This window comes from Apodemus sylvaticus, chromosome 9, assembly GCF_947179515.1.
Source record: "Apodemus sylvaticus chromosome 9, mApoSyl1.1, whole genome shotgun sequence".
Lineage (NCBI taxonomy): Eukaryota > Metazoa > Chordata > Mammalia > Rodentia > Muridae > Apodemus > Apodemus sylvaticus.
Genome location: NC_067480.1, coordinates 80473534 through 80493286, shown reverse-complemented (window position 1 = coordinate 80493286; position 19753 = coordinate 80473534). Strand labels below are relative to the sequence as shown.

General features: G+C 51.6%; 1 protein-coding gene across 1 annotated transcript; it reads left to right on the top strand.

Moving 5' to 3' along the window:
• Window positions 1-4551: 4551 nt before the first annotated feature.
• On the top strand, window positions 4552-19263 carry Prph2 (peripherin 2). The gene is made up of 3 exons (XM_052192779.1): window positions 4552-5132; window positions 13848-14094; window positions 17823-19263. Exons 1-3 carry the CDS (start codon window positions 4552-4554, stop codon window positions 18033-18035), a joined length of 1041 nt encoding a protein of 346 aa, XP_052048739.1. The 3' UTR covers window positions 18036-19263.
• The last annotated feature ends 490 nt before the right edge of the window (window positions 19264-19753 follow it).

Below are 19753 nucleotides of genomic sequence, written 5' to 3'. Positions count from 1 at the left end.
AACCCTGCCTCAAAACAAACAAACAAACAAACAAAAAAACAAAAACAAAAACAACAACAACAAAAAAAGAAAGAATAGACGCTCTTGTGGGGTTGGAGCCAGCGAGCCGGTTCAACATCATCCTCAGCTACACGGCGAGGGGATTCGTGCGATGCTGTCTCAGGAGTAAATAAATAAACACATGAATGAATAGAAAGCAAGAACCCAGTTAACCGACGGGCAAACAGCACTTCCGTGTTGTGGAACAGTCTGTCTTCACTTCACACCTTCTGTTCTGTCTACAGCTGTTTTGAAGACATCGATTCCTCCTTTAGTATGATCCCATAGCTTAGAAATGACAATTTTTTTTTTACTTATTTATGTATTTTATGTGTATGACTGTCCTTTTTGTACATATGCCTGCATGCCAGAAGAGGGCATCAGATCCCATGACAGATGGTTGTGAGCCGCCATGTGGGTGCCGGGAATTGAACCCAGGTCATCAGGAAGAACAGTCAGTGCTCTCCACTGCTGAGCCATCTCTCCTGCCCAGAAACGGCTTCTCTAAGTGACTCGTGAGCTGTACACTGTTGGGTAGCTGAATAGAACTGTGCAGGTGTCCTTGCACAGTTGCAGGCTGTGGGAAACTGGTTCTGATTTGTTTTAACATTGATAGTGAAACCCAGCTTTGAAAGCCAGGTTAATTTAATTATAATTGTCTTATTTATTACTTTGTCTGTGGCTCTTTTGTCTGTATGTGCATCTGCACACCATGTGCATGCCTGGGACTGGAAGAGGCGAGAAGAGAGCCTCAGACACCCAGGCGCCACGCGGGTGCTGGGAATCGAATCTAGAGCCTCCGGAAGAGCAGCTAGTGCTCCTTACCACTGTCCCGTCTCTCCAGCCCCATAATTCTTTTCAATTCAAACTAAAGTAGCATCAAACAGGATCTGGGGAATGTTGCATTTGTGAATACAGGGATGTTGATAAAAATCAGTGGATTCTGAGCAGGCGCCCAGACCACTGGACTTGGCCCTCACTGTCCCCAGAAAAACTAGAGGAGAACAGGTTCATGGGAAGATGCTTCTAGAAAGCAGACTCTCAGAACTGTAAGGACAGATGGTGGGACAGATCTGGATGCGCAGGGGAGAAAGGTGAAACTACGCCGTGTGGTCCACGCTGCAGCCAGAGGCCAAGTGGAAGTCCGTCCTCTGTGCTTCCGCTGCCTTTTAAGGGTAGTGGGATCAAATGCCTGCAGACTCACGGTTGAGAATGAGCGTCACAGAAAGGCTTCTCCTCCGACACTCCCCTAAAAAGAAACAGTCTAGTCAGGAAGCCATTGAAGTGAGCGCTTAAAAATTGTGATAAGACGCCAGGTGGTGGTGGCGCACACCTGTAATCCCAGCACTTGGGAGGCAGAGGCAGGTGGATTTCTGAGTTCGAGGCCAGCCTGGTCTACAGAGTGAGTTCCAGGACATCCAGGGGTACACAGAGAAACCCTGTCTTGAAAAAACTAAATCCAAAAAGCAAAAACAAACAAACAAACAAACAAAAAATAATAATAACTTCAAACAGACACTTTGTCAAAAAAGGCAGAGGTGATAAATAACAAGGAAAAGATGTTCCTGGGATGGGGAGATGGATCCTCGGGTAAAGACCTTGACTCACAGGTGTGAGGACCTGGGTTTCGGGCCCTAGCACCCACACAGAACGCTAGCATGGCGGCTCATTCCTGGAACCCCTGACCTAGGAGGGGTGCATGATCTGGGCTCCCTGGGCAGCAAGTCCAGTCAGGTGGAGCCTGGGAGAGAGAAAGACACTAATGCCTCAGGCCCCGCCACGCAGAAGTACTGGCACACACACCCAAGCACACATGTGTACACATGTTCCCCAGCATAAAGGTGAGGCAATTGCAAATTAAAATATTAATGTGCTACCATCAAACACACTTGGGAATGGTGAGGGTTGCTAGGCATCGTGGCTCACACCTTTAATCCCAGTACTTGGGAGGCAGGGGTCAGGGTATCTCTGGGAGTTTGAGATCTGCCTGGTCTACACAGTAGGTTCGAGGACAACCCAGGACTACCTAGAGAGACCCTGTCTCAAAAAGCCAGGGGGCGGGGGAGAGACAGACAGACAGAGACAGAGACAGACAGACAGAGACAGAGACAGACAGACAGAGACAGAGACAGAGACAGACAGACAGAGACAGAGACAGACAGACAGAGACAGACAGAGACAGAGACAGAGACAGAGAGACAGACAGAGACAGACAGAGACAGACAGACAGACAGAGACAGACAGACAGAGAGAGAGAGATATGAAAATTGGGGCAGGAGAGATGTCCCTTGTTGCTCTTATGGGGGACTGGTGTCTGGTCCCAGCTCCTACACCAGACAGCTCACAACTGCCTGTAGCTTCAGCTGCAGAGATTCAGTCGCCCTCTTCTGGCCTCTGTGGGTTCCTGCACCCATATGCACATCGGCTCCCACCTCCACCCACATATGTAATTAAAAAGAAAATCTTTTTTTTGGGGGGGGGGGATTTGTTTTTTTTCGAGACAGGGTTTCTCTGTATAGCCCTGGCTGTCCTGGAACTCACTCTGGAGACCAGGCTGGCCTCGAACTCAGAAATCCGCCTGCCTCTGCCTCCCAGAGTGCTGGGATTACAGGCGTGCACCACCACCGCCCAGCTAGAAAATCTTTTTAAAAAGTGTATGCTCCAGCCGTTGAGTCAGAAAGGAGATAATTCAAGGCCAGCCTTGGCCACGTGGCAAAATCCTGCCTCAAACAAAAAAAATATAGAAATATAACACAGTCATTCAAACTAGTACTGGTTGGGATATTTGGGGATGATGACTCTCTGTATTTTCTGTTCAAAAATTTGTAAGCCTAAAATTGCTTTTAAAATATCTGCTGCGACCTGGAGAGATGGCTCAGTAGTTAAGAGCCCTGACTGTTCTTCCAGAGACCATGAGTTCAATTCCCAGCAACCACATGGTGGGTCACAACCATCTGTAATGGGCTCTGATGTTCTCTTCTGGTGTGTCTGAAGACAGCTACAGTGTACTCATAAGTAACAAATAAGTAAATCTTTAAAAAAAATCTACTAGCTGGGCGGTGGTGGTGGTGGCGGCGGCGGCGGTCCCAGCACTTGGGAGGCCGAGGCAGGTGGATTTCTGAGTTCGAGGCCAGCCTGGTCTACAGAGTGAGTTCCAGGACAGCCAAGGCTATACAGAGAGACCCTGTCTCGAAAAAACCAAATCCAAAAAGTCAAAAAAAAAAAAAAAAAAAAAGACAACGAGCTGGCTTGGGCTTGGTGGTGCTGAGATTGGAAGATTTCTTCAGTTTCGAGGCCAGCCTGGACTATATAGTGATACGAGGGCCACAGGGAACTTGTCTTAACAAGACAGAAAAACAAACCCCGAATAGCAGCAAAAATAGCAAACGCACTCACTAAGGCTTCCCACGCCTCCTGGCTTGTGACTGTGGTGACAGATATATAATGCAATTGCTGCTTTGGTTGATTATTTGTTTGCTTGTTTGCTTGAGATAGACCCTAGAGTAGCTCACACTGACCTTGGACTTGCTACATGTAACCTTGTGTGGCACTGTACCCCTTAGTCCCGACACTCAAGAGGCAGAGACAGTCTACACGGTGAGTTTCAGACCAGCCAGGGCAACATAGTGAGACCCTGTCTAAAATGAAAACAAAAATCACAAAACACCCAACCACCAAGACAGGGGTTTCCGGAATCTGGAATTATTTGTTTGTGATCTTTAGTTAGAGACAGGGTGTCTCTGGCTGGCCTGGAACTCCTTTGTAGACCAGGCTGGCCTCGAACTCAGAGATAAGTCTGCCTCCCGAGTGCTGGGATCGACAGAGTGAGCCGCTGCTGTCTTTGCTACCTTAACGCGTGAATGGCTGTTTTGCCTGCGAGTACGTCTGTGCATCGCTTATGTGTCTGGCGCTCATGGAAGCCAGAATCGGGCGTCAGATGCCCTGGAACTGAGTTACAGATGGCTGGGAGCTTCGCTGTGGGTGCTGGGGATCAATCCGGCCATCTCTCCAACCCCTGAAAGTTAACCTTCTCTTGTCTCAGGCTCACAGACCCAAGAGAACCTCCCTGTGGCTTGCAGAAATTGCCCAGCCTATTCTACACAGCCTTCGTCCTTTTGGCTCTGGATTTTTGAGCTGAGCTGGGTCCAGCATGTATGTACACGCAGAGGCTCCTCCCGGCCATGTTTTGAATTGGCATAGCTTTGTCTAATGGGATGACCCCGGCTAAAGAGATTAGCGACTGCGTGGTGGATCCCACTTGTAATCCGCAGTGTTCGGACCGTCCCTCCTTGGCTGCGAAGGACTCTGCAGATACGGCGGCCTAGATTAGCTCCGGCTACCGTTACTCAGTTAACGGGGATCCCAGGCTAGGGAGGCCCCAAAATGGGCAACTCCCTGCAGTTTGGGCCCATGGTGCACTTCCCCAGACCCTGAGCGGTCTAGCCCCTGAGCTCATCCGGGTTAGGAGTGGAAACTCAACTGCGGGAGGCTTGCTGAATCCACTCGGTAAGCATGGCGCTGCTCAAAGTCAAGTTCGACCAGAAGAAACGGGTCAAGCTGGCGCAGGGGCTCTGGCTTTTGAACTGGCTGTCGGTGCTGGCCGGCATCGTCCTCTTCAGCCTGGGGCTCTTCCTGAAGATTGAGCTCCGCAAGAGGAGCGACGTGATGAATAATTCCGAGAGCCACTTTGTGCCCAACTCTCTGATCGGGGTGGGGGTCCTGTCCTGTGTCTTCAACTCTCTGGCTGGCAAGATCTGCTACGACGCCCTGGACCCTGCCAAGTACGCCAAGTGGAAGCCCTGGCTGAAGCCGTACCTGGCGGTCTGTGTCGTCTTCAACGTCATCCTCTTCCTCGTGGCTCTCTGCTGCTTCCTGCTGCGGGGCTCCCTGGAGAGCACCCTGGCCTACGGGCTCAAGAACGGGATGAAGTATTATCGGGACACGGACACCCCGGGCCGGTGCTTCATGAAAAAGACCATCGACATGCTCCAGATCGAGTTCAAGTGCTGTGGGAACAACGGCTTCCGGGACTGGTTTGAGATTCAGTGGATCAGCAATCGCTACCTGGACTTCTCCTCCAAAGAGGTCAAAGAGTGAGTAGCCACCGCTCCCCCAGCCTGCCCAGTCCCCTGTCCCCTCGACTGGGCATAGAACGGGTGTCTGTGTGAGGGGGCGTTATGTGACATTGCCAGCAGCCTGGTTCCCCGGCCCTCAATGATAGCGACCTCATCTGGTTCAGCTTCACACCTGGCTGAGGCGGGGAAAGTGAAATAAATATGCTAGCTAGATGGGAAAGTACCAGGAGGAGAGCCGGAACATGGGGCCCCTTCCTACAGTAAGAATGGGGCCTTCAGAGCTCACGCTATTTCTCCGTATCTATCCGAGGTGACATCTGTCATAGAACGGACATTTCTTGGTTTGCACCTCAGTTTCCCAAGCTTTTGACAAAGCCAAAGGTGCCTTCAGGAGTCTGTCCTTGGATATGGTGAAAACTATCTCCCTGTTATATTCAGGTTGGGTAGGGCAGGCATCTCTGGGCTGTGTTGCTTTCTGGCTTTGTTCTTAACTGACATGTAACTGGCCACTGTCTCTCTGCCCCTCTTTCAAGGAAAGATACTGGAATGTGTGGTCCTGGAGTACTTTTCCTGGTCTGTCTAGGCCTGGTATACAGCAGGTTAATTAGCCTGGTATACAGCAGGTGCTAACTAAATGCCTGCTTGGTCTTTCACTTTCTTCCTTTTATTTTTTGGATTCAAGGTCGTATGTGGTTGGCTGCCTGGAACTCCTTACTTAGACCAGAGTAGTCTTGGATTCAGAGGGATCCTTCAGCTTCTGCCTTTCAATTGCTGGGATGGAAGGCATGTGCCACCATGCCCGCCCGGTGCATTGTTAGCTGTGTGCAGCTGTGTGCGTGTTTACAGTGTGTGCAGAGGGCAGGGCGGGGCTGCGGGGAGTCCCGTCTTTCTTGGCATGGTGGTCCCGGCCCTTCCTCTCAGGCAGGTGTGCTCAGCATGGCAAAACCCCTTTATCCACAGAGCTGTTTTGTTGCGGGCACAGCATAGCACAGCACAGTTTTCCCAAGGTATGCTTGGTGTGTGTGAAAATGAAGTCCTGTGTGGGAGGCTTCGGAAGGAGGCTCGCCCTCAGCTCCGCTGCCCTTTCCAGAGGATGTTCTCTGGGGAGGGGCATGCTCTGTGACACACCCTGGCTGACATCCTGGGCAGTGGTCCATCCAGGTTTTGTTCGTTTCTTTGTTTTTCCTTCGTTTGAGGAACAGGCCTATCCCTTGGGGTCTTGAGCTGGCCGGGACCCCAGCAGCAAGCGCCTGGAGCCAGAGGCTCCTGGGAGGCCGCTTGTAGCTTAGCTGAGGCTTTGCTGCTGGGGGGAGGGGAGGGAGCCCAGAGAAGGTCACTGCTTGGATGTCATTTTCTCTGTGGAAGGAGATTACAGCCACAAATCCCCAGGCAAGGAGAGGATTGTGTCTCGCTCTGCCCTTCCCATGACAAGTCTGCAGGGGTGGGGCAGGCGGGCAGTGAAGCCACAGCGAGGAGAACTCCTGGGCACAGGAGAGGCCAGTGCTAAATTCAGGAGCCAGAAGCCTTCATTCATCTCTGGCAGTTTTCTCTTTTCTTTTTTTTCTCTTTTCTTCTTTTCTCTTTTCTTTCTTTCTTTCTTTCTTTCTTTTTCTTTCTTTTTTTTTTTTTTTCGAGACAGGGTTTCTCTGTATAGTCCTGGCTGTCCTGGAACTTGCTCTGTAGACCAGGTTGGCCTCGAACTCAGAAATCTACTTGCCTCTGCCTCCCAAGTGCTGGGGTTACAGGTGTGCACCACCACGCCCGGCCTCTTCTTTTTCTAATGAGGACTACGGGTGGAGTCTCTTCTCTTTTTCCTCCTTTTCAAATTGACTGAGTTTTACCAGTGTCTAATGCATTTCAATCACTTCCACTCCATACCCATCTAACCCCACTCACCCTCCCTCCCTCCCAGTTTCAAGTTCTCTCTCTCTCTCTCTCTCTCTCTCTCTCTCTCTCTCTCTCTCTCTCTCTCTCTCTCTCAAATAAATGGAGTCTAGTTACTGCTATCAGTATGTGAATGAGTGTCTGGCCATCTCTCAGGGCCCACACCCCTGAGGAAGGTTGCCCCTGCCGCCCTCTGGCGGCCATTAGTAGTTGCCAATAACACCTCAGTGAGAGAAGTTGCTGTCCACATCCACATCCGTGCTGGGACTTTTCAGGCTTGATGTTGCATAGGTCTGACATGCAGCCGGAAGCCCCTAACAGTTCACACAAGCCACTGCCCTGCTGTGTCTGGAAAGCACTGGCTTCCCGGAGCCGCCCACTGGGTCTCACGTGCTCTCTGCTCCCTTCTTCCGGGATGATCCCTGAGCATAGGGAGGACTGGGCTGTGATGGAGATGCCCGGTTCAGGGCGGGGCACTCTGCGGTCTGTGTTTTCTGGCCCTGGCCAGTTGCGAGCCTCTGCGTTCACTGGCTACTCTTGGGGCTGCTCTGCCGGACGTTGAGAGTCGGCTAAATACTCGGCCGGACAGCAGTAAGTCCTCCCTATGGGAACCTTTCCTCCCTCTCAGTGCTACGGAACCCAGGGCCTTGGGCATGCTAAGCAACTGCTTTCCCACTGATCCACCTTCTCCACAGCTGCCCTGCCCTCATCCCTCCATCTCTCCTCCCTCTCTCCCTCCTCCCTCTCCCCTCCCTTCCTCCTCCTCTCTCTTCTTCCTCCCTCCTTCCTTCTTCCCCCTCTCCTCTCCTCCCTCTCCCTTCCCCTTCCTCCTCTTCCTCCTTTCATGGAGGAGGAGGCTGGAGTTGTCCCTTTCAGCTGCCCCTCCCCCCAGGCCTCTCTGTCAGGGTCTTGTCTTTCCCTTAGAGCCAGTCTTTGAAGAACAGTATAAAAGTTTCTCTGTAGTTCCTTTACGTTGAGAGTGGAGAAATGACCCAGGTCACTCTACTCCCAATGACCAGGGGGCCCGGATTTCCAAGTGGACATTTAACTCAGTCAGAACTGGCAAGGTGGCTCAGTGGGTGAAGATTCTTGCTGCTCAGTCTGACAGTGTGACTTCGATGTCACCCAGGAAGAGAACTCACTCTAGCAAGTGTTCCCTGACCTCCTCACAAATGCTGTGGCATGCTTGGGCTCCACTGCAATAAATAGTATGTTTTAAAAATACTTTAGAAATTTACCTCTGTGTACCATACCAACTGGCTGGGATGCAATGATCTTAATTCCATTGTCCTGGAGGAATTTTGCTACTGTGCAGATGGAACACCTGGTTGACATGGTGAGAGGCATGAAACTAGAACAAGAAGCAGGCAGGTCTCTGGGTTCGAGGCCAGCCTGGTCTATAGAGCGAGTTCCAGGACAGCCAGGGCTACACAGAGAAACCCTGTCTTGGAAAACAAAACCAAAAACAAGCATACAAACAAACTAAAGGACGAGGAAATTCTGACGTTTGTAAAGTTCGTTTCTTTGTATTTTGAGACCTCAGGCTCGGAGAAGTAGTGTGCACTTAATTTCTGTCTTCTTAGCAACGTTATGGTAAGATTCTGATGGCAGGGACGGGGCCAGAAAAGGGGGATATGTGGCTAGCCACAGAAAGCTTTAAAAAGAAATTTAAAATAACATGTATGTATGTATGTTTGTAGTGTGTAGGGTGTGGAGCGGTGCATTACCACAGTCTGTAAATGTCAGGATGACTTGAGTCTTGGTGCTTCTCTGTCAGTGGTACCTCATACAGCAAAGAGGCGCCTTCCAAACCAGAACCGCCCCACCCCCTCCCCACCCCCTTCACCTCCCCCTGCATCCCTGGTTCTGCTTGCTGCCCTGAAAGCTGTAACTGAGCCTTAGCATCCCCCCTCAGCCAGGGGTCCTGACTGTCTTGTCACTGCCTGACATCTGCAGAGGGAGGGGCCAAGGCCGGGAATGACCCCAGTCCTCAGGAGCACACAGCTGTCCCCTGCCAGAGCTTCTTTTATCTCAATTTAGGGCTGGGCCTCTTTCATCAGATTGGGGTGTCGGGTCCAAAGAAGGAGCCCCTGTTAGCACAGCGGAGGAAGGGCCAAGCTGCAGGTGGGACTTCCCGGTCCCTCAGGCAGCACACAGCTCTGTCCCAGGGCCTGTATCACTTCGTACCCAGGGCCGCCCCCCCTTTCCTCTGGTGGATTAGGGCCCCACTCACCTCCTAAGACAAAGCCAGGGGCTGCAGAGCTCCTTAGGGGTGAGCTGACTATTTATACCAGAGCAATTCCCAGGCTGTGAAAGTGCTCTGCTTGGTGGTGGGGGTGGGGTCATTAGGTCTTGAGCCTGTGTTCCAGGTTACCCCACAGTCAGGGCACTCTAGGCTTCTCAACGCAACCTGTAGACTCCTCTGGAGAAATGTGTGTGACTTGGGCTGCAGGCAACCAGTGACTTAATCCTACTCAGAAGCAGAGGAACAGCTGGGGAACCGGGGTCATTCCCTTGACCTCTGACCTTTGGTAACCCATCTAAAGAGTGAGACTCTAAGAAACTGTGGTGGAAAGCTGATCCTGGGGGCTGTTTAGAGATGGGGTGTATAGCAAGGGATTAGCATCCTGCTCTCTCCCCGACCCCCTCTACCTAGCTTATTTTTTTCCATGCCACTTCAGGTGACGAGGAGCTATATAATGAATTAAGGAATTAAGTCTGTTCTCAGGGAGCCCCGGTCTGAGGGAGACATGATCATGGCCTGTGGAGACCAGCAGGGTGTCTTGCACATGAAGATTAGGAAGGGGAGGTGGGGAGTTGGGCACCCCATTATTGCTATGTGATGTCAGGCACACTTGAAGCACGTGGGGGGCAGGTGTGCAGGCTTTACTTCTTGGGGGCACCTGGGGTGGGCGTAGGGATACGAGTGGGGCTAGGCAGTGGTTCCTTTCTTACTTAACTGTCTCCAGGTAGCAACCCCAGAGAAGTGGGCTGGGGTGATTGAATGTGTACCCAGCCCATGACTGTGACCTTGGGATCCATCCCTGTTTCCATGTAAACTGGGTGTGGTGGCGCATGCCTGTGGTTTTAGCACTTTCGGAGGTGAAGGCAGGAGGATCAGAAATTCAAGGTCATCCTCGGGTGACAAAGGATGTTGAGGGCCAGCGTAGGAGAGGCCTCAGCCACCTGAGAAGGGGGTGAAGTCTGAGGCAATTGGAAGTCAGTGGGTAACCGCTTGGGCTGGCCTCGTGGTTTTAGGTGAGACCCCATCCTCCTCAGGGTCCCACTGCCTTCTCTACAGAATCGTCTGGTGGTTCTTCAAGGTTCTCCTCAGAGGGCTAGGATTTTCTGAAAGCTTGGTCAAATGTGTTACTTGTATGACCTGTGAGCCTGCGGGGTGATGGGCTCACCGCCACCCCACACGTGTTCAGAAAGGACCAGCATCACGGGACAAGTGGCACTGTAATCTGTTGTCTGCCAAGCCCACACCTGTGCCTGGGGGTACTTGAAATGGCTTTGGGGGGATATGTGTGCAGGCTCCAGGGACAGCCTGCAGGTCAGCAGCAAGATCAGCACTGGAGTGTGTGGGCCCTGGGCACCTTACTCGAGTAAGGCTAGTGAGGGTCCTGGGTGCTTAGAAGGAGGAAACATCTCAGAGATTAAATGCTACTCAGTGTGCCCAGAACCACGGGCCTTCAAGAGGCGAGGGGTGGAGAGATGGAACCTGTGCCACCCTCAGCCTCCTGACTATCGGTCTGACCCCCCATTTCACATATCTTTGGGTAGACTTGAGAGGCAGGCATATAGGCTCCACCTCATCTTAAGGGCACTTGAAGCCCCTGCCAACGCCCCTCGTTCCTGCAACACCCCTCCACCCTACCTTCCTGCCCCGCCCCACCTGAGGCACCATCACCAGCACTGGCCTAGTACTGCATGGGCCACGCCCTGAACTCAAGCTCTGGGAGCTGAGCAGAAGCCGAGAAGGATCTGGCTTATGCTGCACTGTGCACAAAGGCATCGTCAGGGAGATGGCTCCTCAGGCTTAAGTAGGCCCTGCCTCCCACGGGGCAGTGAGCCTGCGCACTCCCGCCTTGGAGAGAATCTTGCCCTGCAGATACCCTCAGAGGCCACGCCACTACACAAGCGCCTGTGTCCCTGTGATGTCTGTCCTCTGGTCTGTTCATTTCAGAACCTGATGTGGGCTCCCCAGTCGTCGGGATGGCTCTAGCTGGACCACTGCCCGGCGGGCGAGGCAGCCTCTGCGCATGCGCTCACCCTTACTTTGTATTTGGTATGCGCCATGCTCTCTTCAAGCATTCGTCTTTACCTGTCTCTTCACATAATCCTCATGGCACAAGGAAGCCGAGGCAGGCCAGGATTAAGAAATTTGTCTGAAGGGAAGGAGCTGGTCTGTACAGGGCAGGAGTCAAAGCCAGAGGTTGGTCCTCTCTTACCTGTCCCGTGCCCGCGCCACCTAGGGTCGCCTATTTGTTAGGTAGTGCACCCTGCCCTTGAAGGATGTCAGGACTGAAGGACGTGTGGACCCACAGCATGACCCACGCCACCACGTGCAGCCTCCCCAGAGCCTTAACTAATCCCCATGGGTGGATAGCAGCAGATAGCGCGTAGAGAAGGTCCCCAGGTGGGCCCTAAGGCAAAGGACGTTCGTGGAAAGAGAGAAGTGTAAATTCAGGCAAGTCAGTGGGAGCGGGGGAGATGGCCCAGTTGGGGGAGGGGTGGGAGGGATCTGCTCCTGCAAATTGTCCTCTGACCTCGGCATGGCGTCATGATACAGGCGTGTGCACACAGTAACAAATGTAAGAAAAACTTACCCTTGGAGGTAAGACACTGATGAATTAATTCCCTTAATAATGATAATAACGATGATGATGACGACGACGACGATGATGATGATGATGATGATCTCACAGAACTCCAAGGTATTATTCATCTACTTGGTCTACAGAGATCAGAATGTGGACGGACTGGTGTGGTCCAGGTTGGTTCTCCCATGGCTGGCTGGATACACGACACAGCCTCTGAAGGGGTCACCCACAGACATAGGGCACGTCTAAAGATTCTCCATCTATATTCCGCCTGAACAAACCTATGGGTCATATGGGCCATCCCCCAGCCCCACACACAGCAGGCTGCCACAGATGTAGCTCAACGCAATTTAAAAAAAATCCAGGACACTCTCCACTGATGGAAGAGGAAAGGTCTCTAAGGTTTAAGGCCACCATGTGGGCCTCCAGTTTTTAAAAACAACTTCTTCTTCTTCTTCTTCTTCTTCTTCTTCTTCTTCTTCTTCTTCTTCTTCTTCTTCTTCTTCTTCTTCCTCCTCCTCCTCTTCCTCCTCCTCCTCCTCCTTTCTCTTCATCCTCCCTCCTCCTCCTCCTTATGATTATGATTATTATGATTATTATGATCATCATCATCATGGTGTGTTTGTCTGTGGTGTGTATCTACAAGTGTGCACACTCTGCAGCCTGCCTCTGGAGAGCAGAAGACACTTGTGGAAGCTGGTTTTCTCTTTCTCCCATGTGGTCTAGGGGATCAGACTTGGGTCACAAAGCTCAGCAAACCCCTTACCCACGGAACCATGTCACCAGCCCATCGTGGGCTCTTTCAGATGATGACTCCAACAGTCTTCATTTTATGTATGCGTGTGTGTGTGTGTGTGTGTGTGTGTGTGTGTGAGTGTGTGTGTGTGCGTGTGCGCGCGTGTGTGTGTGTGTGTGTGTGTGTGTGAGTGTGTGTGTGTGTGTGTGTGTGTGTGTGTGTGTGCAGTGCTGAGGACAACCTCAGGTGACAGGTGACCCCAGGGGACCCCAGGTACTGTCCAGCTATCCAACACCTTTCTTCTCTCCTCTCCCTTCTCTTCTCCCTCCCCCTCCCTCCGCCTCCTTCTCTTTCTTCTTCTCCTCTTCCTGCTCCTCTTTTTCCTTCTTCTAAGATAGAGTCTCTCACTGGCCTGGAACCTGCTAAGCTGGCCACACTAGCCTGAGTTCAAGGAATCCATCTGAGTCCCTAAAGACCGAGCCACCCCATCAGCTGACTGAACTCTGGTCCTTCTGCTTGCCCGGCCCGGCTCTTTACCAAGAGGGCTGTCCCATTAGCTTTGGTTTATGTATTGATCTCTCCAGACAGCCTTTTGTAATCTGAGCTGGCCCTGAACGCACTGTGTAGCTGAGGATAACCTTAACCTGATTCTCCTGCCTCCACCTCCCGAGAGCGGGGACTACAGGGTGCCCCACCATGCCACAGCCTAAGTGTGCTGCTGGAAGAACTCCCGCCAAGCCCTGGTCAGGCAGCAGGTGCGGTCTGTGGAGGTGGGAAGGACCTTTTACGGTAAAGATTCCTCTGGGATTGTGGATCTCTGTGAAGGCACAGCAGACCCTAAAGAAGCATGCAGTAATACAGACATGCATGCAGAGTTGCTGGGAGCTAGCCTAGCCTAGCAGCTTAGCGAGCAGAGGACGCAGCCTTGTCTCTCAAAGTGAGTATGGAGACTGTGCTGTTGGTATGAAGTTTACGGAAGTGAGGCCTGTGCCTGTCCCCAGACTCCATGATCTCCCTCTGCACAGGCCCTGGTCATGAGTGATCTATGGAGGATGGTTGGTTGGTGAAGGGATGAGGGTTTAAATCCTGCCTGCACCTTCTAGAACATCCACTCCAGGAAGGCTGGGATAGGTTCACTGTTCTATATGTAGTTCCTAGGACAGCGTGTGGCGTGTGGTAGGTGCTCATGGGCTGTGCATGAATGAAAATTCAGGTCCCCAGTGCATGGGAGGACCTGCTGCTCCGTGAGATGCCCTCGGAGCCTGACCCAGGCTATTTCTCTTCCAGTCGCATCAAGAGCAACGTGGATGGGCGGTACCTGGTGGACGGCGTCCCTTTCAGTTGCTGCAACCCCAGCTCACCGCGGCCCTGCATCCAGTACCAGCTCACCAACAACTCGGCGCACTACAGCTACGACCACCAGACTGAGGAACTCAACCTCTGGCTGCGCGGCTGCAGGGCCGCCCTGCTCAATTACTACAGCAGCCTCATGAACTCCATGGGTGTGGTCACACTTCTCGTCTGGCTCTTTGAGGTAGGCCCACAGAAGACAGGGAAAGGGAACCTGCCAGACTTGGGTTTAACATGGCAAAGACAGACCTGGTGAGCAAACCTACAGGGTCTCGTGTAATCTAGGCTAGCCTTGAACTTGATACGTAGCCAAGGCTAGCCCTGAATTCCTTATCCTTCTAAGTATCAGGAAACAGGCGCCCACCACCATGCCTGGCATCTTTTTGTGGCTGAGACATACTCTCATTATGTTGACCATGCTGACCTTGAATTCACAGTCTTCTGCCTCAGTATACCCCAAAAGCTGGGCTCACAGGTGTGTCATCGTGCTTGGTGTCATTACTTACAAATATTTAGATAAAAATCAACATATAATTGACTTTTTCTTCCTTTCCTTTCCTCTCCTTTCCTTTTTTTTTTTAAGTTTTTTTTTTTTCAAGACAGGGTCTCTTTGTGTAGCCCTGGCTGTCATGGAACTCACTCTGTAGACCAGGCTGACCTCAAAATCAGAAATCTGCCTGCCTCTACCTCCCAAGTGCTGGCCTTCCTTTTCATTGTTCTTTTAGAGGTAGAGTCTTTCTATATATAGACCTGGCTATCCTAGAACTCTCCATGTAGACCAGGCTAGCCTCAAACTCACAGAGTTCTGCCTGGCCCTTCCTCCTAAGTGCTGGGATTAAAGGCATGTGCAAAATTAAGCCATTTATTATATTTACAGTAGCATGTATCCACCACCTCAACCTAGTTCTAAACCATTTATTTCACACCCCCCCAACCCCAAGAAAAATTCACAACCACCAGATAGTGACGTTCAGCACCCCAGCCCCGGCAGCCCCATTTTAACTGAGCCTGGGTTTGATCCTCTTCTGAACACCTGTGGACAACCTCTTATGCTTGGCTTTCACTTAACCAGGCTGTGGGGTCCCCGGCACTTTCCCTGTTTGTTTCTGAGGCCTTGGATGGCTCCACTAACTGTTACACTGGGACAGTGTCATTACTTCTGGGGACCATTGGGAGTCTCTGTGTACAGTGATGTGTATGCTGGGACCTTTGGGCAAGACAGACTGTATGGATTTGTACTTTTGAAGAGTCTCGGTGGTGTTTACATGCTAGTCCTACCTTATGTCATCTATAAGGCTCAGTTCCCATTTCTGTAGTTTCTTGAACCTCAGGGCCACTCCCCCATCCTCTATGCTCTTTCTTTGTCCAAATAATCTTTATAAGGAAACGCTGGCACTTGGTGCATGGAGCTGTTCTAGGTGCTGAACAGGCCACAGACGCGATGGGGGTGAATTTCTGCTTCAAGCATCAGAAAACCTACACTCCAAAACAAGACAGAAACATTAGCTGAGCAAGTTTCTTTCTTCCTTTCTTCCTTTCTTCCTTTCTTCCTGCCGTTCTTTCTTTTCTTTTTCTATTTGGCTTTTTTCGAGACAGGGTCTCTTTGTGTAGCCCTGGCTGTCCTGGAACTCACTCGGTAGACCAGGATGGCCTTGAACTCAGAAATCTGCCTGCCTCTGCCTCCCAAGTGCTGGGATTAAAGGCGTGCGCCACCACTGCCCGGCACAAGTTTCTATTAGAGAAGATTTTTTTGGATCTCTCTTCTACGTGGACAAGGACACGGACAAAGACACACCTCTTCTAAGCCACCATGGGAAATGACAGAGCCACAGGCAAAAGCTTTTGATGTCTAGGCAAAGACAGCATGTCATGGCCATTTATTGGCTTGATGACACTTTGAGACAGTTTTGGGGGTGAGTGTCATGAGGGGAGCAGCTAACCACCAGGTTGACAGTCACCAACCTAAGAGCCACGCTAAGATGCCTGTCCTGGAGGACTGCAGTGGAGCACCTGGTTGCCTTCCAGATCACCATTGCTGGACCCCAGGACACAGGGACCAGTTCTCGGGGGACAGGTCCTCAACTTCTGGGGGAGGGGGAAGAGCTGCCACGGGCAGCAGGGCTGCTGGAGCTGCAGGCAGCGTCGTAACCTTAGCCTTGACCTCTTGTGCGTCACAATCCAGTCAGGAGATGACCAAACATGGACAAAAGGGCAGACCCCTACCAAGCGCAGAGCCCACAGTGCAGCGGCTTCCCCTCAGGAAGAGGTAACATTCCCATTGTAAAACATGTTAGTAAACTTTCGACAGGCAATAATACCTAAAATTGGTCAGTCACCATCATTAGACACTCCTACAACTAAATACACCCCAGTGCACCCACTGTTAGATGTTTGTGAGGAACTGTCACCACCGTGTGTGCTCTGGGGCTGGGGTGTGGGATGCATCCAATGGAAGTGGAGGGGGACAATTCCACTCTTAGGAAAACAGCCTGGAGCTGCACAGGGAACTTGAGTTTGCGTACAGGGAAGTAGTGAGTGGAATACAAAACTAAAGGAAAAAAATGGTACCTGGCATGCCAATCACCAATCAGCTGACAGCTGGCTCTACCTGACCTGTCAGGTGCACATAAGGTGTGCCCTGCACACACAGGGTCCCACACCATCCAAAATCTGCAAGCCAGAAGACGCAGTCTCTGTCTCCCCTTATGTGTAGGCTGGTAGGCCAATCCAGATCCTTTAGGGCCCAGAGTCTGACACATGGCAGCTGCTAGTACAGAGATGCGACCAGCAGAGACCAGTATCCAGTCATTACCACAGGAGTAAGAGATTGCCCCACACCTGGGGTGTGCAGACGAGGAAACGATTTTCCATCTTTTCAGAGTTATTTCATGTGTAAGTGTTTTGCCTGCCTGTGTGCTCACCTGGTGCCCTTGGAGGTCAGAAGAGGGCGTCAGATCCCGTGGGACTGGAGTGACATGTTCTGAGCTGCCCTGTGGGTACTGTGAACCAAACCTGTGTCTTCTACAAGAGCAAATGCTCTTGACTGCTGAACCATCTTCTAGCTTCAGAGGTGACTCTCTTGTTGTTTTGAGACAAGATCTCTTTACATAGATCTGGCTGTCCTAGAGCTCTCTCTGCAGACCAGGCTGGCCTCAGACTCACAGAGATCTACCTGCCTCGTGAGTGCTGGGATTAAGGGCATGCACGCCATGCCTGGCCTGAGAGTGAGTTTAGAGGTTCCATTTAAGCCGGTTTAAGAAGGTTCCATTTGAGCCGGGCGGGGGTGGCGCACGCCTGTAATCCCAGCATTCTGGGAGGCAGAGGCAGGCAGATTTCTGAGTTCGAGGCCAGCCTGGTCTACAGAGTGAGTTCCAGGATAGCCATGGCTACACAGAGAAAGCCTGTCTTGAAAAACCAAAAACCAAACCAAAACAAACAAACAAAAAAAGTTGTGATTCTTGGTAGCAAGTCTCTACCCATTAAGCCATCTTGCCAGGCCAGAAGTGACCTTGTGATCCTATCCAGTAAAGCTGCAGACATTCTGATGGACAAAAACACTCGTGACAGAGTGGGACACGGGGTGTGTTCGGCGTGGTGGGGGGAGGGCAGGAAGAAGGGGACAAGGGGCGGGTCCGGCATAGCACAGGTCACTTAGGGTCTGCTCTGGATTAATAGGCCACTGAGGAGCATAGGTGACCTAGGCCGACGATGTCCTAAACGCCTCCGGGGGGGGGGGGGGGGCGGAAGGGATGGGGGTGGGGTGGGGTGGAGTGGGGTGGATTGCGATGTGACTCTCAGTCACATGGAGATGTGAGCTGTCACCGCTCGCATGGTCTCACCGCTCTCGCACTGTCCTGCTGGCCCTCCCAGCTATGGCTGATGTCTGTTCCAAGTCTCCATTCTCCCCACCAGGTGAGCGTCACTGCCGGACTCCGCTACCTCCACACGGCGCTGGAGAGCGTGTCCAACCCCGAGGACCCCGAGTGCGAGAGCGAGGGCTGGTTGCTGGAGAAGAGTGTGCCCGAGACGTGGAAGGCCTTCCTGGAGAGCTTTAAAAGGCTGGGCAAGAGTAACCAGGTGGAGGCTGAAGGTGCAGACGCGGGCCAGGCCCCAGAGGCAGGCTGATGGCCTAGGCCTCTCCCCTCCTCAACACTTAGTGGACTCCAGGGACTGTGGATATCCCCTTGTCCAGCTGAAAGTCCAAATTTCCCAAGAAGGCTGGTCACCTACCCACTCTCCTTGACGTGGGCCTTGAAGCTCAGGGTCCTTAGGGCACACTGCAAACATTTGTGAAATGGCTGCCTCCAAATGTAAGTGACTGAACGCTGTCAGCGGATGCCCAGTCTCACAGGACTGGCCAGTCCAAGGCCCTGTCCAAGTGTGAGTCCAGTTCTCCCATGGGTGACTGGTCACACCAAGGGCCTGTCCCCCCCTTAGTAGTGTCTGCCTCTTTTAAGCTCCAAGTTCCGAATCCTAACCATCACTTGATACATAAAAGCAAGGTGAAAAAACAAAACTCTAAGGGCCATGTTGTCTTTTCCTTCATGATAGGGTTAGCAGGCTGGTTACCATTTGCTTAATGTTATATAGTGGGGGAGAAGCAAAGGTATTTTTATAAGAGTAATGGACTCCCCCAGAGGGTTACCTCCATGTAGGAATTCACAGATGGTACAGGAAGTGAAAAGTTTACTAAACCTAGTGAGAGTCCCACACCTGCCCCGTTCCCCGCGTTCCCGGCCTCTCGGTCACGTGCTCTAGCCAGCATGTCCCAGCATCCCCGACTCACAAAGTGCTGGGTGAGCCACTGCCTGTGGCTTGTCCGAGAAAGCCTCAGGTGAGTTTGCTGTCCTTGTGTGGGAGAGAAGTGACAATCAATTAAGAGTCTGCCCCTTGGGGACCAGGCCTTACCTCCTGGTGGGCTTGGGGATGTGGTCTCAGATGGCCATAGCAGTCCTTGTGGACTGCACTGACAGGGAGGGCAAAGACCTCTGGGAGCTTCTGTTTTTCCTCCCACAAAGCACTATGGGAATGATTCTGTATCAAGGAAGATTCTGGGAGACAGGCTATCTTTCCGGGCTGGCGTGGGAAAAGTTGCTATTTCTTCTGGGCACGACAGGCAAGCTCTCTGGGGGAGCAAAATAGGATTTTGGTGGCACCCAGATTATGGTTCCCAGATCACCACAGGGCTAAGCTGCGGCTGCGGTGTGGCTCTAACTCTCTTAGGGGGGAACACCAGATCAGAGATGCTGGTACACCCAACAACTAGGGCCCTAGTCTGAGTTTTAGTAGTCTGAGTTTTTTCAGGAAGGCTGAGACCATGGGGAAGAGCACTCTAGATCCAGTTCTAATTATGCTGTCAACCATCGTATTAAGAGATATTAAAAACTATATTGTATGAAAATCACTTCTGCTAAGTGACTGTCCGTCTACTCAACAGCACACATCACACGATGACAAATTCTAGCCAGTACCTGTTTAAAAAGGCATAAGCTAGATCCAACAATGCATGTCTCTCTGATGTAGCATTTGGGAGGTGGAGGCCAAAGGATCAGTTCAATGTCATCTTCTATTACATAGTAAGTTCCAGAGCTAGCCTGGGGTACATGAGACCAGTCTGATAAATAGAGGTGGGATGGGGGCTAGAGAGACGACTCCGGGACTAAGAGCTGGCTGTTCTTCCAGAGTACACATGTATGGTTCTCAGCACCCATAGCTATAGTTGTACAACTGCTTGTAACCCCAGCTCCAGGATCTGATTTCTTTTTCTGGCCTCCATAGGTATCCAAATATGTGGCACCCTCCCATTGATGCAGAAATAATAACTTCAAAAAAAAAATCAAGTT

Bases quoted from the DNA above. Each gene is read 5' to 3' on its own strand.
- Prph2 (XM_052192779.1), top strand. From the start codon at position 4,552: ATGGCGCTGCTCAAAGTCAAGTTCGACCAGAAGAAACGGGTCAAGCTG. The intron at 5,133-13,847 runs GTGAGTAGCCAC...TTTCTCTTCCAG, and splicing joins TCCTCCAAAGAGGTCAAAGA to TCGCATCAAGAGCAACGTGG. The intron at 14,095-17,822 runs GTAGGCCCACAG...TCTCCCCACCAG, and splicing joins TTCTCGTCTGGCTCTTTGAG to GTGAGCGTCACTGCCGGACT.